This window comes from Pipistrellus kuhlii, unplaced genomic scaffold (assembly GCF_014108245.1).
Source record: "Pipistrellus kuhlii isolate mPipKuh1 unplaced genomic scaffold, mPipKuh1.p scaffold_m20_p_1, whole genome shotgun sequence".
Lineage (NCBI taxonomy): Eukaryota > Metazoa > Chordata > Mammalia > Chiroptera > Vespertilionidae > Pipistrellus > Pipistrellus kuhlii.
Window position 1 is genome coordinate 41584806 of NW_023425404.1, and position 21801 is coordinate 41606606.

At 36.0% G+C, this 21801-nt stretch overlaps 2 protein-coding genes across 8 annotated transcripts in view; one reads left to right on the forward strand and one right to left on the reverse strand.

Annotated features, from left to right (window-relative positions):
- Nucleotides 1–21801, forward strand: part of CCPG1 (cell cycle progression 1) — a 68206-nt gene that overhangs the window by 42775 nt on the left and 3630 nt on the right. For 3 of the 6 annotated variants that reach the window (XM_045582304.1, XM_036441195.2, XM_036441211.2), the window contains 2 exons: nt 1–1406; nt 3727–4890. In XM_045582304.1, coding sequence (XP_045438260.1) covers nt 1–1406; nt 3727–3916 — 1596 coding nt within the window. In that variant the 3' untranslated portion in view covers nt 3917–4890. Of the gene's footprint in view, nt 4891–9039; nt 9047–10341; nt 10345–21801 lie in introns of those variants that run through there. The other 3 variants (XM_045582300.1, XM_045582312.1, XR_006741780.1) reach the window with 3 other exon arrangements.
- The window catches only part of PIGB (phosphatidylinositol glycan anchor biosynthesis class B), a 21756-nt gene continuing 4268 nt past the window's right edge, over nt 4314–21801 (reverse strand). The window contains exons 5-12 of one of the 2 annotated variants that reach the window (XM_045582324.1): nt 17650–17768; nt 15640–15780; nt 14579–14630; nt 13078–13289; nt 12418–12482; nt 6917–7130; nt 5158–5338; nt 4314–4847 (exon numbers count right to left, since the gene is read on the reverse strand). In XM_045582324.1, the coding sequence (XP_045438280.1) occupies nt 4710–4847; nt 5158–5338; nt 6917–7130; nt 12418–12482; nt 13078–13289; nt 14579–14630; nt 15640–15780; nt 17650–17768 (1122 nt within the window). In that variant the 3' untranslated portion in view covers nt 4314–4709. Of the gene's footprint in view, nt 4848–5157; nt 5339–6916; nt 7131–12417; nt 12483–13077; nt 13290–14578; nt 14631–15639; nt 15781–17649; nt 17781–21801 lie in introns of both variants that reach the window. The other variant, XM_036441217.2, reaches the window with a different exon arrangement.

Below are 21801 nucleotides of genomic sequence, written 5' to 3' on the forward strand. Positions count from 1 at the left end.
TCATTGAAGGAGAACCTTGCAAAGTGTTGGACCCTGACTGAAGCAGAGAAGATGTCCTTTGAAACTCAAAAAAAGAGCCTTGATACAGAAAATCAGTATTTAAGAATATCTTTGGAGAAGGAAGAAAAAGCATTGTCTTCACTACAAGAAGAGTTAAGGAAACTAAGAGAACAGATTAGGATATTGGAAGATAAAGGGACAAGTACTGAATTAGGTACTGAAAACCAAAAACTTAAGCAGTATTTGAAAGAAGAAAAGCAGAAAACACGCAGCATCCTTAATCAAAGGGAGACTCTGTTGGCAGAAGCAAAAATGCTAAGGAGGGAACTGGAGAGAGAACGACTAAAAACCATGGCTTTAAGAGTGGAACTTCAGCAATTAAGCTCTAGCCAGTCAGATGGCAACCCAGATTCTCCCAATGTACTGACAGATAAAAAGGAAGTAGAAATCTTACGGGAAAGACTCACGGAGCTGGAACGGAAGCTAACCTTTGAACAGCAACGTTCTGATTTGTGGGAAAGGCTATATGTTGAGGCAAAAGATCAAAATGGAAAACAAGAAACTGATGGAAAAAAGAAAGGGGGCAGAGGAAACTACAGGGCCAAAAATAAGTCAAAAGAAACATTTTTGGGTTCAGTTAAGGAAACATTTGATGCCATGAAGAATTCTACCAAAGAGTTTGTGAGGCACCATAAAGAAAAAATTAAGCAGGCTAAAGAAGCTGTAAAAGAAAATCTGAAAAAATTCTCAGATTCAGTTAAATCTACTTTCCGACATTTCAAAGATACCACCAAGAATATCTTTGATGAAAAGGGCAATAAAAGATTTGGTGGTACAAAAGAAGGAACAGCTAAAAAACCAACAGTTTTTAGTGAATACTTACATCCACTGTATAAGGCACGTACACAAAACCAGAATAGAGGCCCTGCCATGCAAAGAGAGGGAAGGAAAGAAAAGCCAGTTCATTTTGAAGAATTTGGGAAAAATACAAATTCACAAAAATGCAGTGCTGAACATGGCTGTAGTGAAAGTTATAATTCTTTCAGAAAGTCTTGTTCTGGTGTATTTGAATGTGCTCAACAGGAATCCATTAACCTTTTTAATATGAAAGTGTCCAATCCTGTAAGGATAGATGAATTTAGACAGTTAGTTGAAAGGTACTTATTAGAAAAATTGGATAGTTTTCATCACTGGAAAGAACTTGATCAATTCATCGATAAGTTTTTCATACATGGTATCTTTATACATGATCAGAAGCTCTTCACTGACTTTGTTAATGATGTTAAAGATTATCTTAAAGACATGAAGGAATATCAAGTAGATAATGATGGAGTGTTTGAGAAGTTGGATGGATATATATATAGACACTTCTTTGGTCACACTTTTTCCCCTCCATATGGACCCAGGTCGGTTTACATAGCACCATGTTGTTATAATAGTTTTTAACATTTGTAGATTGGATAGCATTTTATTTGATAAGTTTCTTGGATGTTATTATAAAGTACTTTAAAAAAATAGTGCTATTTGTAAGAGTACTTTAATGTCAGAATTTAGGATAAATTAAATGGAAAGATATAATTTCAAGTTAATAGCTATAACAGTCAGAAAATTTCATATAATCAGCTTGACTTAAGCAAATAGTTTCATTAGCTTATTTTGTTTTCATTTTAATCTATATGAAAAGCTAATCACCTTAAGTGAAATTTTCCTTTAATATTTTATTTACTCATTTTTGGGGAGCTAGGAGTGAAGAATTCAAATTAAATTCTGAAGTCAGAAGGGCTCACATACAATGATTTGGATGTCCCACTTATTTTCATTTGTCTATCCCATTTGTCAACTTAATTACAATATTTAATTCACTTATTACAGAATTATTGTAGTGATATGATTAAAGAGGCAAACTTGATAAGCCACAAGTTCTATGTGTGTGCTTTGAACATAACTTCTAAAAATAACTGTCTTTACTTATCACCTTTATATTCAGTAATATGAAATTTGACTAATCTTCAAATGTTAGCTATATTTTTTACATGAGAGAGTTATACAGAGTGTCCCCAAAACATGTATACATACTTTAACAGCTGATAGCTCATGATAGTTGATGTTTCTTTCTTTTTAGGCAGATTAAGCTTTGAACAAAGAAAATTAAACTTTTTTATGAGGATACATAAAAGATGAAGTTTGCGGCACAAAACAGATGAATTGAGGGCACACAAATAGCGAACAAAATGATTCTTGATGTTTGCTTTTCCATTGCTTCAATTTCCCAGCAATGCCTGGACCAGAATGGTCATCGGTTTAAAAACAGGCACTGACCAAAACCATTATTCATTTCTGTAGATTCTTTTAATTTTTTAAAAAATGAACTGTATATTAATAAATACCACCTTTATAATCATTCAAAGTATGCATACATTTTTGGGGGACACCCTATATATCTGAATAAAAGTAATGTGTCATTAAAATAATGAGACTGACTCGTGTCATTAGTCATTCAATGAATATCTAGTGCTTATAATGAGTAAAGCATTGTGAAGCTACTTTGAGGAAACATGAAAAATTCTTGCTGTGAAGGAGCTCACAAGCTTTTGAGAGTTAGAACTCAACTTTTTAAAGCTGGCTTTGAAGGAGAAATGGATTTGCCAAGCAGATAGGTATGTGATGACATGCCACTTTAGGGAGGAAAGATGGTGCTGGGGTATGAACAGAAGACAATATTTAGCTTACATTGAGAGCCACATTTTATGCTAAAGTATGTGCTTTATGGCATTTTGGATCACTGACAATAGCCTGTGGGATTTATTGGAAAGGATGGAGCTAAGGTGGTTTTTAAAATAATACAGGTATGAACAGAAAGGGGAGATATTTGAGTAATACATAGTGAGTAAAATTGGTGGTTTTTGTGAAGTAGAAAGCAAAAATTTCCAGATTTCTGGTTTAAGGTTTTGGGTAAGGGGAATTGGAAATGAGTTGTGCTCGGAGGAACCTATTAACATCCAAAGGAGAGTATTAGTTGGCCATTAGTTTAGCCCAGACTGTGTGTGTGTAGTCTAGGCTGGAAATATTTATCACACAACATATGAGGGTTGTAGGAAAAGAAGGCTTAGAATGACAAGACAGAGAGTGGGATCACGGACATCCAAAGATCTCAAGTATTAATAAAAAGAGTATGTATGTGAAACTCTTTAAAAAAAAGGATTAGATTTCTTGGGTGGGGAATTAGGTAGCCGTGGATGGCATTATGGAGTATTTCCAAGGAAGTAGTGACAGAAGCCTGGTGGCATTATGGACTGGTTGAGTGATACTGTGACAGAAGCCTGATTAGAGAGAGAGAGGAAACCAGTAAATGTAGACACAGGTTAACTTGAGCTGTAAGAGAGAAAAAGAAGGACTTTATTTTGTAAGTGGTATATAAACATTTCTGCTGAGGGATGAAGCCAATAGGGAGGGATTGATTTTCTTCAGGAAAGGAAGAAAAATAGTGGAAACACCTCATTATTTTATTGTCACATTTCTGGGTTTTGTGTTTGTTTTTTCTTCTATAGGATAAAAGTAGACTGGATCTTTCTGGCATGATTATACTATGATTATACTTCAGTTTAATTTAACATCCTTTCTCAGAGTGTTCAGATAATAGATTAATGGAGAAAAACATTTAAATTGTTTTTTGTTTAAATAAATTTAACTCTAACATAGATGAAAAAATGTGTTTACTGCTTTCAGTCGACCAGATAAAAAGAAACGTACGGTAAATATTGAAAACTCCAGGCATCGAAAACAAGAGCAGAAGCACCCTCAGCCACAACCTTATAAGAGGGAAGGTAAATGGCATAAATATGATCGCACTAATGGAAGACACATGGCAAATGTCGAAATAGAATTGGGGCAGTTACCCTTTGATCCTAAATATTGATCATCAAGATTAAGTTAAATTAGAAAACCAGCAAATATGGATGCTTTCTACAATGTTTGTGTTGAAACTAGGATGAAAGGATCAAGATAATGTCTTTTTATCATTTCTAAGTATCTATTTGATGACTTTATATTATTACTCAGAAGCATCAAGCAAAAGCTTACTAACCTGCATTTTCCTGTTTAGCTTTGCTGCATATTTTTTGGCACTGGAAATGTTCAGCTATAGTTCTGTTAAGGAAGCCAGGCATGCAACAGGTTTTGTGCATGAAATGAGACTTCCTTTCAGTGTATGAGCTTAAAGCAAGCTCAAGTCATACATGACAAAGTGTAATTAACACTGATATTTGTGTGAAATTTGTAGTGGAGCTTGAAAAAAGTACATTGTGATGGAATTCCTTTAACATTTTATAATCTTACTCTTCTTGTCTTTTTGTGGGTTCAAGAGCCCGCTGACTTGTGAAGAATTTGCTGCCTTCTTATGAGCTTGCTGACTTGTTCTCTTGTGAAATTTCTTGCATATCTGAATATTGTGGAAGAAACAATAAAACTACAACATGAGGAAAACTAAAGGTCTTTATTTAAAATCTGGGCATTGTATTAATAGACAATTTTATACTTTGTGATAATTTTCATACATTTCCTCAGTAGTAATATTTGGAAAGCAGTTCAGAGGTGTTTTGCTAGTTCCACGAATCTTACCCAGTGTTTACTAGTGTATTTAAGCAGCATCCGAGTATTTTTACCCAGGAGTGTCTTTTTCTTTGGGAAAGTTATAAAAACAGTTCAGAATTTCATCTTCTATAGAGTTTCTCTTTTAACTTCCGTTCATAGATGTATATGTGGCTTCCGGTTCGACCCTCTGGCAAGTGAGTGTGGAAGAAAATAGCAGTTCTCTCATAGTTTCTTGAAATTAAGAAAGCACTAATTTCCTAGAAATAAATGTTTTCATAAATAAAGGCTACATTTTGCTCAGTACTGTTTCAAGAATTTTAGAATGACTTATTCTGATTTGCGCCTCTACAACTTAATAAAACAATGCAGTTTTTTAAATCATGGTAAGTAATATATATGCCTTGATATACATAGAACTGGAGCTGATTTTGTCTAGGGAAAAGACCAATTACAAAATTATAGGTGTTAAAAAGGACCATAAAAATTACGTTGTCTAATTCCCTGAGTGTTTACTAAACTTCAGGTAAAATAAAAGTACTATTTTCCCCTTTTTTCATGTTTCCTTACCTCTTCCAAAACGTTGAAAATGATCAAGTAAGTAGGCAGTGTTGAATTGTTGTGAAACTCTTTATACAACCAGCTTAAAGGATTTTGATAAAATACATCTGCTTCATCAAGATAGTGATTTTTTCCAGTCAGGTCTGGGGGACATTGGAGAAATCTCATTGGTAGTGGGTGGTGGACATGGCTATGAAAAGAAAGTTATTATGAAAGTTTTCAAATTGCTCTTAAGATATATCATGTTTACATAACAAAATGTGAAATCTGAATCTATATTGGGTTCCAATTTAGGTGAAGAAGCAGGCCTTTAATGCAGTTTTCTCAAAGTTGGAGAATATGATTTTCACACCATGTACCTGTGCAATGACACCTTTATAAGTAAGAGTTTGTATTAGAGAGCAATATATGTTCACTGATTAACATCCAAATGAGTAATGGTTTTACTGTGGCCTAGAAAGACTAGAGAATGTATAAAAAGATGGATTGATGAATTATGACAAGTTAATTCTAATTTCTTGAATCATGCAAAAAGCATGTTTATAACTTTGCCTTAGGACAAATAAAAATAAATATATAATAGAGGTTTATTTTATATATGAAATGCATGCAAAGTAAATTCACACAAGACCTAATACATTATGACTCATAATTTTGGAGATAGTGGGCAAAGCAGAAACATCTGGCAGCCTTATATTCCAAAATAGACATCAGAGTTGTTATTTTTTACTGCATTGTATACTTTGAAAAAGCCTATGATGAGAACTTGATGACATCAAACACAGCACCCATGTATAGAAAGCAACTTATCTTTAGAACACATGTTCTCTGCAGTGTGAGCAGGAAGGGGGTGAATGTTCCTCTTTCACCTTTAGTCGTCTTTATATAGTAGGGGAAGCTAAAGTTGAAGGGATATTTGGGTCTTTACATCTAACATGTGGACTTTTGCTAGGTAATCCTAATTTTCCAAATTGTCTATAAATTATTGACATAAGTAGAGTATTAAAAAATGATAAACTACCTTAAAAAGATAACATTGATAAGTTGACTTTGCATATGGAAAATTAACTTCAAATTATTTAAAGCCAGATTAAGTTAAATAGGTGTAGAATTTCCTGCAAAAAAAGCTGTTTGCCCTTGTACTATTAGGTAATTAATAACTAGTACACTTTCCTAAAATAACACGCATTGGGCTAAATGGATGTCTTTAAATGTCCTGCAGAGTTAAGACAATTTTATTGTTATATTCCCAGAAACACTAATTCAAGTATTAGGATATAATTTAATCCAATTTCTTTAACTTTGACAGGTGAGACAACTAATATCCAGAGTTTAAAAAAACTGGTTTAAGACTAGGACAGTCGTCCAGCAGTAAATCTGGACTAGAATCCAGTGTTTTAAGATTAAAATTGTATAAATACAAGATGTATCACAAAGATTTGTGATAAAGTCAGAGATAACTCTTAATTTCTTTACTAAGAATACCAGCAAATAACCTATATAAAATTTATATTGTATTTGAATCTGATCACTTAAATCTAAATTGTTTAAATTTTTAAAAAAGGATATTGAAGTTAAAAACTATATAATTTTCATTGACATAACAAATATTTTTTTAAATCTGGTGAATAAATATGGAGTTTCAAGTTTTTTATAATCATTTGATCAGTGAACAATTAATTTAAACTCCTAATTCTGGAACCCGAAAGGAATTTTAAAGTAGTTTCATTTTCTTAATGATTGCATATAGTGGAAAAACTTTTATTACCTATAAAAAGGAGTAGAGTGGCAAGGCATCATTACAAATACTGAAGCTTCAGATTTATTGAGATTGTTGTAACCGAGTTCTTGAATATGAGTCATGACATCAAGAGTACCTCGTTGATGAACTAAACCAGTATAGAGGGCAAGGAGCATATTTGATAAAAACAGGAAACTTAGAGCTGGTTTCTTCCACATTTTCAGGTGGTTTAGTGAATACCCTGTATGAAGATAGATATGACATCTTTTATAATCTTTTGTAGAAGTAGCACAGCTGTAAGGCTGTCATGGACAAACAAGGTGTATACTAGTATAACCAGTAGGTCACCTTTATAATTGACAATTCACTATTATTGTCTGTTGTGATCTTGGTCTTAACCTTCTTATAGAAAAAGGAATTGAAATACAGTGGGAAGATTATGGCCAGAGAGTCCAACAGACCCAGAATTGAATTTTTACTCTGGCAAAAGTTGCTTTACTTTGCTGAGCATTAGTTTCTCCATCTGCAAATGGGATAATGGTGCCTTTTTCAAGTATTAGTAAAAAAAAAAAGAAAAAAAAAAAGTATGTCCAGTGCCTGTCCTGATACATAGTAGTTGCTAAATAAATAGAATCATTGACCAGCTGCCTCCTGCATGCTCCTTTCTGGGAATGTGCCCTGACTGGGAAATGCAACTGTCTGGTTCATAGGTCTATCCTAAACCACTGAGCCACACTACACTGGGTGGGCCAATCCCCCCTCCCTTTTTTAAAAATGTGGCAAAAACCACAAAAAAAAACCTGGCAGAAAAAAACAAGGATAAATTAAAAGTCCCCGTCTCCCTCCCATAGTCCTCTAGCAACAGTCCCTGATAATAAGCATATTAGAATCTGTTGAAAACACTATCAAACAACAGGACTTTATACTAGAAAAGAATAATTTTTTTTTGTAATATATTGATTTCAGAGAGGGAAGGAGAGGGAGGGAGAGATAGAAACATCAATGATTAGAATCATTGATTGGTTGCCTCCTGCATGCCCCCTACTGGATGTGCGCTTGACTGGAATCAAACCTGGGACCCTTCAGTCTGCAGGCCAATGCTCTATCAACTGAGCAAACCGGCTAGAGCCAAAAGAATAATTTTATTAAGTTCCTTGATATTAGGTTTCATACTCTATATACATTGTCTTCACAGAATATAGTTCTTTTCGAATTTGGGTATCCAGGACCCAATCTATGACCTGCCTAAAATTTTAGCACTAATTTCCACTGGGGCCAAGGCATTGTTTTCCATCAGCTATCTTATCCTGAACATGAATAATATTAATTTAGAGCTGTTTCCATTTAACTACAACTAACAAAGTTGGCCCAGGAAGAACTGATAAAATAAAATTTGAGCAGGAAACCTTCAATGCTCAATTTTGTTCTTCTGTGAATATTTTAGATAGCATTACCTCTGGTTTATTCCATTCAGTAATTGGACTGTCACATCCATTCACCTAGTACTGTTTGAAATAACTTCGATTATCCAAAGAACATTGTGAAGAATGGTGATAAAAAACATAGCCAGGTGAAGAACCCCAAACCTTCATTTAAAACTAACATTTGTAAGATGTTTGAAATGGTAAAATGAGGAACCTCCCAAAAAACAATGAGAATTAGAACTATCTCTATTACAATGTAACTAGGATTCCAGTTCTGCCATCTTAATTCCAGCCACAGAAAGAGCAGACTCATGAATACAACTTGAAAGTGAAGTGCTTTCTACCTAGTGGGCTCAAATTTCAGAAAGGTACACTAAAGTGTACAGCCTAACTTGCTCTCAGGAATGTTCAAATAAGTATACCATGGGCTTCTAAAGTGGTTCACTCAGTAACAATTTGTTCACTATGATCATTAAAAATGTTACAAAAAATTATGGCCTTGGGATACAGAAGCTTGGGCAACTGGTACATAGTAGAATACAAGGTGGTAAAAATGGCATTCTGTGCGAATGCAGGAAGATAATGTGCTTGTGTTCACAGCTGCTTAAGTATTGAAGGGCATCTTCTAAGTTAGGTGATGCTTACATGGTGGTGATTTTCATTTCCTGAGGCTAGCTCACTTTAGAATGATGGATTCTTGCCGAAACCGGTTTGGCTCAGGGGTAGAGCGTCGGTCTGCGGACAGAAAGGTCCCAGGTTTGATTCCAGCCAAGGGCATGTACATTGGTTGCGGGCACATCCCTGGTAGGGGGTGTGCAAGAGGCAGCTGGTAGATGTTTCTGTCTCATCGATGTTTCTAGCTCTCTCTCTCTCTCCCTTCCTCTCTGTAAGAAAATCAATAAAATAGAATGATGGATACTTTCAGTGAGAAATGTATTTCCATATTTGGAGAAATAATAAAGCATTAGGAAGAGAAAAAATAGTCTAATCTGACTGAGGGTCTTCAAACCATCACCTTGCTAAAGGGAGAAGAGGAAAGATACCAGCTTGAATGCTAGACTGAGTCACAAGAGCTCAGAATTCATGGTTTTATTATAGGGACTCAGTATGGCTTCTTTAATATTTAAAAGAGGTAATTAACAGGATCATAATAGCTACCATGAATAAGTCTACTTAATTGTACATACAGGTAAGGATCTGTATGTCACTAAAAGGATCCACCCTAAAATGAGCTAGCTTCACAAAATTCGAGTCATCACATTGTAATGTAAGCTCTACCTAACTTGAACTATAAGTCCCTGCTCCCAATACCTGAAGATTCTGGGAACACACGTTTTCTTTCTGTTCTATAAAGCCAGTTACAGAAATCTTCCAGCCTCATGTAATTTCCAGGAGAACAAGGACATAGTATGAACCCTGTGAATTACCTGCCAAAATATAGGCCTCTTCATTTCACATAGTGGCTAACTCAGTGCTAAACAGCATCCCAGAATACTTAATTTTCTCCTGTTATCTGAGCCTACAAAAATATTTAAAAGTAGGTATGTAGCCCTGAATGGTTTGGCTCAGTAGACAGAGCGTTGGCCTGTGGACTGAAAGGTCCTGGGTTCGATTCCAGTCAAGGGCATGTACCTTGGTTGTGGGCATATCCCCTGTGGGTGGTGTGCAGGAGGCAGCTGATCGATGCTTCTCTCTTGTTGATGTTTCTAACTCTATCCTCCCTTTCTCTCTGTAAAAAATCAATAAGATATATTTAAAGTAAATAAATAAAAGTAGATATGTAGAAAATTTCTGGAAGGATTTATATGAAATTGATAGTTATCTCTGGGGAATGGGGCCAGATGATGATGACCCTGATGGTTTATCATTTTTTATACTATGAGTATTTTTATATAAAAGTACACAGGATTCTTATTAAATCACTCTCATCAGACTACTATTTAAAAAATGTTCTAAATCTTTTATGTCCCAGTTGATTGTCCTATAATTTATCTTGATACAATCACATTTTAAGCTTTGGATATTTAGTGTGTTAATCTGCATTCTTCATTAATGACTGAGGAGGGTCATTGTAATGAAGAGGATGGGGAAAGTTTGGGGCTGTACATTACTGATCTCATCAAACTGAGGGGTAGCAAGGATGCATCCATGTTTTGGCAAGAATTACTAGAAAACTCAAGTTTAGAAAAATATCTCTATCAAGTTCTACCAATTACAGATATTTCTGAGTTAATGCTTTCATTTTTAAATACTCCTTGGTAAGTCAACTTGATTTCAGTGTTCAGATGAGAAAAACAAAGGGTAGTTTAATTCTAAAAAGGGATATATAATATAAGAGAATGGGCCTGGAACCATCAAAAACATAATGAGAGTGCTGGTCAATCAGGAAGGCGTAAAACATTTTATGTTATACTTTGCTAAGGAAAGAAGCTATATTTTCATCCACAGAGAGAAGTCAAGAGGTAAAGTCAAAAGCAAATATTTTTAAGGGTGTTATTAGCACTTTATTTAGAGATAAATGACAAAATAACCACCTAAAAGTGATTGCCTCAGGTGAGGGGAAATGGGTAAGAGGGCAGTAGAAGCAGGGTTTTTTTTTTTTTTTTTTTTTTTTTTAGTGCTTTGTTATGGCTTTGAAACAGTGCACTTAGGTAATTTTGATAAAAACAATCAGCATATGGAAAAAGAAAGTGGCCTCATAAGAGACAAGCAAGTCTGCACTGGCTACTCTAGTGAAAACATGAAACGGGTACCCAACCCAGCATGAATAGCAGGTGCTGGAAACACCAGCACAAATGACACGTTCAGTCCTAGAATTTCAGGGCTATTAGACGAGTGGCAAATTTATTTTAAGGAAAGGAAACTGAGGCACAAGGTTATACAGGTCAGCAAGGGTCAGAGGCAATCACAGAAGATATGTTTTCTAGACTTCAGTCATTTTTGGATAGGACTGAAGGAAACTCAAATTAGAGAAGAAAATTATTGCAGATTGATAAATGGCTCCAATTATTCCTCTTCCTGTGTCCAATCCCTACACAAGCCTGAAGTTTATTTCTCATCTCGAGAATATGCCCTGGCTTTGGGAATGTGGTGGAAGCAACAGTTCCATGCTTGCATCTCAGTTCCTTTCCCTGGAGCCCTGCCTACCCCGAGTGAACAAGCCCTAGGTGGCCCCGCTGGAGAGCGAGTGCGCACAGAAGAGCTGAGGTACTTAGCTTACTGTCTGATGAGAGTGATTTGATAAAAACCCTGTGTATTTTTAATTATAAAAATACTCATGGTAAGAAAAAATTATCAAAATTACGTAAGTGCATTGTTTCAAAGCCATGACAAAGCATTTTAAGTAAAAAGATTGACAGTATTAACTCCCTAGCTTTACCCTGTCTCTAGTTCCTGTTGATTACTCATCTAATCCCTCTCCAGTCCAGTGATTTTTAGTAATTAATATTTAAAGGAAATCAATAGTCATTTATTCTGAATTAAGTGTAAAGTTAGCAAAATTTCAATTTATAATTTTTCCAAGCCAACCGATATGAAAATTCATGTTTTCTAGAGCTGAATGATATAAAATTTTAGGAGTCACATGTAAAAAAAAATTGCAAATAATCTACTGGAAAAAAAATGTAGAAAGGGCCACAAAAATTAGGTGTGAATAACTTATAAAATTACATATGCATTACAGTGAGTGTTCAAATATCAAAAACATTAAAAACTAGTTTCAACGGCTATAAATATATTTTCATTTATGAAACAAAAAACTTACTAGTTTAACTATAAACTTAAAGTAGCTATTCTAAAATAGATATATTATTCCATTACTTTTTTTTAGTGAGAGATTTCTAACAGCCAGGAATACCACCACCAGAATGATATTGGATCCTTATAATTTGGATATTGGGTCCTTATGATCTTATCTCACTTTACAGGACACAGGAAAAGGGATATTTAGGCTGCAGAAAGAATACTGAAGTCATATAATTATTTTGCAATTAAGCAATTCTCTTAGCCTAGTTGAAAATATTTTATAGTGTAATGACCTTTAATGAGAGCTTATCTTTTATCTACTTCAAGTATTTTTTTTCTATATTGAACAAAAATACTTACCACAGAACACCATACAGAATGGTAAAACGGGATAGATAAACCTGAATTCTTTGTGGCTCAACATGCTATAATAAAAAAAATAATAATGTTTTCTCACATGATACGTTGAGAACCTTATGTATTTAAAATGAAATATAATTAAGATTACCTGTTCTTCTATGTACTGAGACTGAATTTCATGCTTCAGGGATCTGTTGGTTTTTTTTGTTTTGTTTTGTGTGTTTTTTTTTAGTTATAAGGTGATGTGTTAAAAGTAATCCTAACATTTAATGTCAATGTCTAAAGTACAATTACATTCTAAAAAAGAGATTTCTATTACTCATCCAAGTCATTACTCAAATTTGAAAGAAAGATGCATACATTTTCACTTTAAAATATTTTTCTGGTCCTTTAATATTTAAAATTTTAGTCATTTCTAAGAGCAAATGAAATTTGTTCAGCTTCTTAAAAGTTGAACATAATTCTTAAGTAAACTATACATATCAGAAGTATTCATTCTAAGTACCAACATACAATAATTACTACCTTTTCTGCTAAATAATCCCAATTACCAAATCCTAATAGTTAATGGATCTCCAAAAGATAACAGTTTAATTCTTGAAGAATTTAATTCCTTGGTAATATCATCAAAATTAACTATTTGAATAAATAAAATCTTACCTATAAATCAGAAGTGTCCACAGCACAGTTACCAAAAGTATCCGGTACCTCTTTGGGGCTAGAAAGCAGCCATGGATAAAGAAGGGTAGGTGAGTACCCAAAACAACTGGAAATCCTTGACTGAAGTACCAATGCCATGGATGAGAACCATAAAATGTCCCCAAATTCTGCAGCACGTTAAATTTCAAAAAATTATATTGAACCAGAGTCCACTGGCATAGTCGAAGAAAAGAGAAACAGAAATGTGTTAGTGCCAAGTTTGAGTCTTTGGCATTAGAGTATCTGGCAGAATCTTGACATTAAATCAGGAATGATCTAAAAACCAAAGAATAGTTTACACTAATAATTTGATTAATGACCATATGAAAGCATTTTTTTTTTATGTTCTAAGTATTTGTGTGTTCCTTGTTGGTTTGTAAAACACTAGGTTTCTGAGATTCAAGGAAGTCTGAATAAACATACAAATTTTGACAGTGTAAGTTTTACATAGAATTAGAACTAAAGAGAACACTTAAAAATAACTTTTATCACCCTAGCCAGTTTGGCCAGTGGACAGCGCATTGACCCACAGACTGAAGGGCAGTGCCTGGTTGCAGGTTCGGTCCCTAGCCCAGGGCAGGCGTGTCCAGAAGGCAACCAACCTGTATGTCTCACATCGATGTTCCTCTCTGTGTCTCTTCCCCACCCTTTCCACTCTAATAACCAATGGAAAAATATCCTTGGGTGAGGATTAACAACAAAAAGACTTTATAAAATTTATTTTTTATTGGAGCGTCTATGTGGGGTACCCACATTAAAAATTTTATTCTAGTACCTTCCATCACATATTACCTATAAATAAAGCTTTGAAAAGATTACAAGTGGAATTATGGCACAAAGCGGACAATAGACAGCAACAACAGCTAACATTGGTGCTCACTTGTGCCAGGCCCCATTGTAAGTTCTATACATGCAGTATCTCATTTAATCCTCCAGTGTTACGGGACCATAATTATTTCCAGATAAAGAAACTGGTAAGAAAGGTGATTGGCTTCCAAGCTCACATAGCTTGTCCAAGTTCACAAGGCTAATTGAGGGCACTAGGCTTCAAACTGTGGCAATCTGATTCCAGAGCCCATAAGTGACTTATAAACAGGTAACTTAGAAACAGCCTACAGTTGTGAGATTAGTATGTCAAACCAAATGCTTGAAAAATAATCTGGTTAATTTGAATTTTGAATTATTACCTTGAGGACAACTAAAATAATTTTAATCAAACTTTTATTACTATAAACCTGACAAAAATATCTTTAAAAAATGGACTCTCTTGAACTTCAATTAGGAATACACAATTCTGTTATATAGAAAGCATAACAAATTTAATCAAAGATATATGCTAGCAGTTTTTAAATTTAATCCATATCATTTAAATGTTCCCAAATATTCATGAATTTAAAAATCAGGTTGAACTTTTAGTGTAATAAACGGTTAGACTAAAAATAGTTTAATATATTTGACTTACTTGACCAAAAAATATACGATCAATTATCAGAGACCAACTCAAAGTGACAAATCTGAAAAACAAAAAGGATGATTAATATTCAGTCCACAGGCTGATGCTGTATCCTAAGCCAAACCAGCTAGTGCTGACTAATGCATTTTTAATTTGCCAAGCCCGTGTTTCTTCTACAAAATAAAAACAACTACAATTGCCTAGATCTAAGAATTCTGAAAATCATGAGGTAATATGAGAATGCCCATTATAAATCACACAGCCCTATAAGAATGTAAAAGAATCAAGTATCTCTAAAATGTATTTGAGAAATATTTAGGAAATAAAGTATAGGAAAATTATTAGAAAAATTGCAAAGATTCTTATTCGCTTAAGCAAATAAAAATACTTATGTTTAATCAGAATCTTAATATATCTTTATCCTATATAATAGAGGTAATATGCAAATTGACAATCATGCCCTCACACAAGATGGCCACCCCCATGTGGTCACAAAATGGCTGGCAGGAGAGGGCTCTTAGGGGTGACTGGGTCTACAGGGAAGGGAGAGCAGTTGGGGGGGGGGGGTGCGGAAGGCCTGCAGGGGAGGGCAGTTAGGGGAGACCAAGCCAGCAGGGGAGGGCAGTTGGGGGCAACCAGGGCCAGCAGGGGAGGGCAGTTGGGGGCAATCAGGCTGGCAGGGGAGTGGTTAGGGGGTGATCAGGCTGGCAGGCAGGTGAGCGATTGGGAGCCAGCAGTCCTGGATTATAAAAGGGATGTTTGATTGCTGGTTTAGGCCCAATCCCACAGTGATTGGGCCTAAACCGGCAGTTGGACATCCCCTGAGGGATCCCAGATTGGAGAGGGTGCAGGCTGGGCTGAGGAAACCCAACCCCCCTTTCCCCGCAGTGCACAAATTTCATGCACTGGGCTTCTAGTTACAATATAAATTTGGAAATATTCTGTTTCCTTGGTCTGACAATTCTCATTGACATTAGAAGATACAATAATTGACTCAAAGACGTAAAATCTTATTTGAAATATATTTTTCATATTATTAAAATTAATAGATGGATTGTAGCAATACTTACCCAACAGGTAAAAACTGATGTAGAATAAGATCAAGCTTTCTCTGTGCTTGCCAGAAATGTCTGAAGAGCAAAGGTATCCATGGAATGACTGCTGTGGGGCGAATAATAAAGGCAAGTGCCACCAGGGATGAGTACTTGACACTGTAGACAAGGAAAATGTATTGTCAAGACAACTAGAAATGAGTTTAGAAGTTATCTGCTATTTACACTGTGATATAACCTTCCCTAAAACAGGTTCAGTGTGTAGTAAGTTAATAGTATCACTCAGTTTCTCAGTCACCTTAAATAGCAACTTCTCATCTATACATCCACTTTGTTTCTTTCCCATTCCCACTGCCACCATTTCACACCAAGTCCTGTCATTTGCCTGGAATCTTTTCATAGTCATCGTAGATTAATACTTATTTAGCACTTACTTTGCAATAAGTCCTATGCTGTACACTTTAATATAGAAGTCAATGCTGAGGTATTCTCATACCACCCTTAAATAATCTTTCATTTATAATACTTGCATTTTTAAAGGAGGTTTAAATTTTTTATTTATTGTCAAGCCAGGAATAGTACCTGTCATGGAACGAATGCTTATCTAGTGGTGGTTTATACCCCATGACTCTCCTTTCCTGACTGAATCAGGCAGCCAATCTAAGGCTGACCAGTGTGAAAGCTATGTCCAAATAAGGACAATGACATTTAACAACCGAATCAGTCTCTCAAAGTGAATGTGAGATACACAGGAAATGGGGCAGTTGGTAAAATACAAGTAGACAGAAAGAATGGCTAAGCCTCAAAATGACAGATCCCTAAAACAGGGATTCATAGGCTGGGCCATAAAGGCACAAGAAAATAGCCCATTCCTCAAAAATACCTTGCATTGTACATAACCTAATTCATTTGTGTGGCTAAGATATTGTGTAATTTTCTGCTAGGCCTGGCCACAAGTCTAAGATGCCTGTTTTCCTTATTTTCACTTTTTGCCATGTGATAGAGTTCTTATCATATCGATAATTTAACTGAATGCCATTCTTTCAGTCAAGAGTCTAATGTAAAAATGATCTTGCTTAATGTCATCCTTGCAACCACCTTTTAATATGAGAATGGACACCAGCTTCTTAACCAGATTCAAATTCTGGCTTTCTCCCTTTCATTATATCCTAAATATAGCTACTACAAGAGAATTCTTTCTGAATCAGAAATGATTATGCCCTGCTTCTTAAGAGCCTCCCAGGGCTTTCTACAACCTATAAAATGAAGTTCCCATTCTGGAAAAGGGCAGTCCCTTTTCAGCTTCATCCCGTACTCTTCTCTTCTCCCGTGCGTCCTACCACAAATTAGCTACTCTGGACAAGCTGCCCAGAGTACAGTGAAGCCCTTTATGGTTTTATCCCTTTGGTCACGTTGTTCCCTTGGCTGGCATTTGCTTCCCTAGTGTCTGTGCATATGCCCAAATTAGGTCCATGTATTTTCTAGTTGCCCTAATAGACCTGTTTTTCTCCACCCTTCACCTACTCCATGTGCAGGGCGGTTGACCTGTATGGACTCTATCAATGGACTCTTTTGCTTTTTAATTGGCTTTGGCTAATTGGAGGACAGAAGAGTTAAGTCAGGATATTTTATTCTCTCCTTGCTATGGCTAAAAGCTGGCTGTGCCTGTCTCCTGTTGAGGCCCTCTCAAAGTTTCAGCTCTGTAACATTTCCTCTCCTTGCTCCTTGGGGCCAAGGGGTAATAGAAACTTCCTGAAGAGGCTAGTCCTGGGGCACTATGGTATCCCCTCATTGACTTTTCTAAATATTGTCTACATCTTTGTAAACAGTCTTTTTATTAACCTCTTCTTAATTACCAGTTTAAGTATTTCTGTTTCATGCTACAATAAATGTTATCAACTGGAAATTTGTGGGTCTAATAACCTTCATAAACATTAGGGGTCTACTGGACATTACAATGTGTTGATATTTAAGATCTTTTCAAAAGCATGCTTTAGAATTTTGTATATTCACAGCAATATATCTCACCTGTTCATAGACTTTGAACCTTCCAAAGGGTAGTAGAAAAGAGCAATTACAGTGAGAACAGTTTCCATGGTGTTTGTAAGAGTTCTGGTACAGCAATACCATGTGAACCAAGAGCATAACTGGCAAAAAAACTAAGAACAATTATGAGCAAACATACATGCAGGGGGAAATAAAAAAAAGTTAGTTTTATCTTCTATGGAAAATAGCAAGCAAGTCTAAATGCTGCAAAAAAATCACATCAAAAGGGAAGTAATGTTAAAAGCAGACCTGCCCAAACACTGTTTCTAAGGATTAATATCAAATACATGTCTATGATATTAGATCTATATTTGTTAAAGTTAAGTTTACACTCTCAAATACATTTTTATGGCGCTGCATTTTATTTAAATCTCACTTCTCACTAATGAAAGAAACAAAATACAGATTCTTTGATGGTATAATTTATAGAGAATTGAGATTCATAACTATATTGTCCTAATCAGTATTCCTCAAATTGTCTTATAATACTGACAAGTAAATTGACTGTTTTTATTGATTTTGGTTTGAAATGTTGCCCTATTTCTTGAAAAATTAAGAAAACATAGGTGAGAAAAAACCTGTCAGGAGATATCATTAACTTTTAACTTGAAAATTGATTAAATATATAAATCAGTTTTTAAAGAATATGCAAACAGAAGCAACATAAAGTCTACAAGCTTCTATTAAAAGAAGCTTGTTAGTTGATGCAAGGGTGTTAAACAGATGTACCTACTTCCTATCTTTTCAAATAAAGCCTTTAAAAAATTTTTCCAATTTTTGTGGAGTTAAAGGCCTTTCCTAAATTAGAAGAACGGCTGCTACTTTTGGGGAAGGATTTCAAAGGCCTGATGGCTTTGCCATTTTAGGTTGAGCCTTTGGTAGTGTATAAAGGCACAAAATAGATACTGTCCTTATCCTGGAATCAGTTAGCAAGGGCTTATTTGCTAAACCAATTTGTCTTTTTAATGTAAATCAACATGCTACCTGAAGAAATATGTTCTGTTAATATTTAGTAAATTCTTAATATTATTAATACTTTATTATAATAAACTAGTGGCCTGGCGCACGGATTCGTGTATAATGAAAGGAAATTAATTAGAAGAAATATTTTAATATAGCCATTCGCCCTTTATAATAGAAATGTCAACCAAAGCTGAAACCGGTTTGGTTCAGTGGTAGAGCGTCGGTCTGTGGAATGAAAGGTCCCAGGTTCGATTCCGGTCAAGGACATGTACATTGGTTGCGGGCACAACCCCGATAGGGGGTGTACAGGAGGCAGCTGGTTGATGTTTCTCATTGATATTTCTAGCTCTCTATCCCTATCCTTTCCTCTCTGTAAAAAATCAATAAAATATCCAAATTCACAATCGACAATTACAGATAGAAACACACGCATGTGATTGGTGCCAGTGAGAGCTTTTTATGTATTGCGTATGCACAAGACAACTTAGCCATATATTAGGTCTAGTAATAATTAATGTCGTTTTCTAATACTTTTTTAAATCGAATTTATTTAAACAATACAACAAAATTTAATCAACAATATAGTTGCCGTTGTTTTCTACTACTTGTGCCCAACGCTCAGGAAGCATTTTAATCCCTCTGTTGTAAAATTCTTGTGATTTTGATGCAAAAAATTCGGTCAATGCATTTTTGAGGCATTCTTCATGATTAAATTTTTTTCCAAGAAGAAAGTTTTGCAAAGAACGAAACAAATGGTAATCGGAAGGGGCAATATCAGGAGAATATGCAGGTTGAGGGAGAACTTCCCATTCCAACTGGCGCAGTTTTTCAGCAGTGATTCTTGCAGTATGCGGTCGTGCGTTATCGTGGTGAAGAATTACGCCCTTCCGATTAATCAGCGCGGGTTCTTTTTCTCTTAAAGCTTGGGCTAACCTTTCCAATTGGGCACTATACACTGCACTTGTAATGGTTTGGGTAGATGGTAAAAGTTCATATTGAAGAATTCCTTTAAAATTCCACCAAACACACAACATCACTTTTTTCGCATGCAAGTCAGGTTTTGGCGTGGGCTGCGGAGCCTCATTTTTGTCCAACCATTGAGGCCGCCTTTTCAAATTAACATACAGCACCCATTGTTCATCTCCGGTAACAATTTGCTCTAAAAATGGCAAACGGTTTTGACGAGAGAGGAGCGAACTGCAAATTGTGACTCTTTGATTACGATTGTTGTCGGTCAACTCATGAGGAACCAACCCATTTTCCAAACTTTTGGACTTTGCCAAGTGCACGCAATTGATTGGAAATTGTTTTTTGTGAACAATTTAAAGTTGTCGCAAGCTCTTGTTGGGTAATTTGAGGATTTGGCACCAAAAGAGCTTGAAGAGCTTCTTGATCAAAATTGGACACACGGCCTCGACCACTCTTGTCATCTAACGAAAAATTTCCCTCGCGAAATTTCTCAAACCAACGCTGGCATTTTCTGGCGCTAACTGCATCTTGACCAAGAGCACTACAGATGTTTTTTGCAGCCTCACTTGCTTTTCTTCCTAATTGGAACTCGTAAAGCATGCAGTGCCGAATATGCTCTTCATCCGCCATCTTCTTAGGCCGAGTTTTGCAACAAAAACCAAACTAAACACAAACTTTTTCAAGCAAAACTTGTTAATTGCACTTCACACGTTCTGTAGATACCACGTGTTTGAAGGTTATGTCAATACAAGACAACGCCAAGCAAGATTTTAAACGAATGTTTAAAAACGACATTAATTATTACTAGACCCGATATATATATATAAAACTTGCTTAATTAGACCTGCTTTCTGATTTAGCTAAACTTTTTCCAGCCCAGCAAAGCACCTCAACTTCTCTTTCAGATAATTGTTAGCAACACAGCAGTAAATATCAACACAAAGCAGATTATTATTGTAGATCACGCAGGGAGAACAAAGTGTAAAATATTTAACTGCAGCAGTGTTTGACTATATTCTGCACAGTGAGAAAACCTGAAAATCTCCATTTTCCAGCTAATGAAAAGAAAATAGAATTCCACCCAATCTCCTATCTACCTACTCCAGGACTTCTGTGAGGATCAAATGAGATAAGGCATGGGAGAATGCTTCACAGATATTTGGTTACAGAGTGAAATGTTTGCACCTGGCTATAAAGCAAGTCGTGTTCCTGGGCTGAAGAAATTGCAAGGAGACTTGTCACTAGGGAGAGAAAGCTGGGCACTGCTAAGTGACATCATTACCCACTGCCCACAGTGACCGTTTCTGGGCTGGGCTAGGGGCTGCATTTTGTGCCATGGGGCCTTGGCAGCGTCAGCTGCGATTTGGTGGACTGCTGCTCTAGAGTGGTGGCAGGGCCTGTGTCCCACTTGGGGGAAGCCCAGTGTTGCTTTATGGGCACCAGATCCACAGTGCCAGTGCGCATTATGGCAGCTCCGGTGTTGAGCATATGTCCCCTGGTGGTCAGTGCGCATCACAGCGACCAGTTGGATGGTTGGACACTTCGCATATTAGCCTTTTATAGATATAGATTCTATTCCAGAAATGTGTTGGTAAATTGGCACCTTGGAATTTGAACAAACTTTCCAATGAAAAAAAGGTAGTAAGATTTCTAGGTGGGTCAAATTCAGGAAAGTAACAACAATACTACAGTATCTGATTACTCTTCAAGATATGGCTTAAATGGGAAAATCCATTCAAGGTTTGAATGGGAGATCAAGAATCTATCTCCCCACTGTGAAATAAGCTAAATGACAAAAGACAGCCTTCTACACCACATCCTCTCCCTTATAGAGTCCAGCTGTTTTAAACACTAGTTAGAGGTGGGCCAGTGCTTTACTGAAAAGGCATTTCTCAGGCTGAGTGTCAGGTAGCTGGAGGAATAGTGATCAGGGTTGTAAAAGGCTGAGGCAGCTTGTGAGGTAGGCAGTGATTTAGAACTATTCCTACTGACTTTCATGGAAAGCGAGGCAAGGACTCTGACAGTGGGAGGAGTGACGGTGCTTCCAGAGGAGACATCCTAGGTTCACCCTCACACAGGGTTTGAGGGCTTCAGTGACTCCCACCACCTAGAGCCCCATCAGAAGAGAGATGGTGCGCCATTTGCATTTTACTGTTCTTAATTATGTTAGTAACTCTATAAAATTGTATGAATTATCTTTCG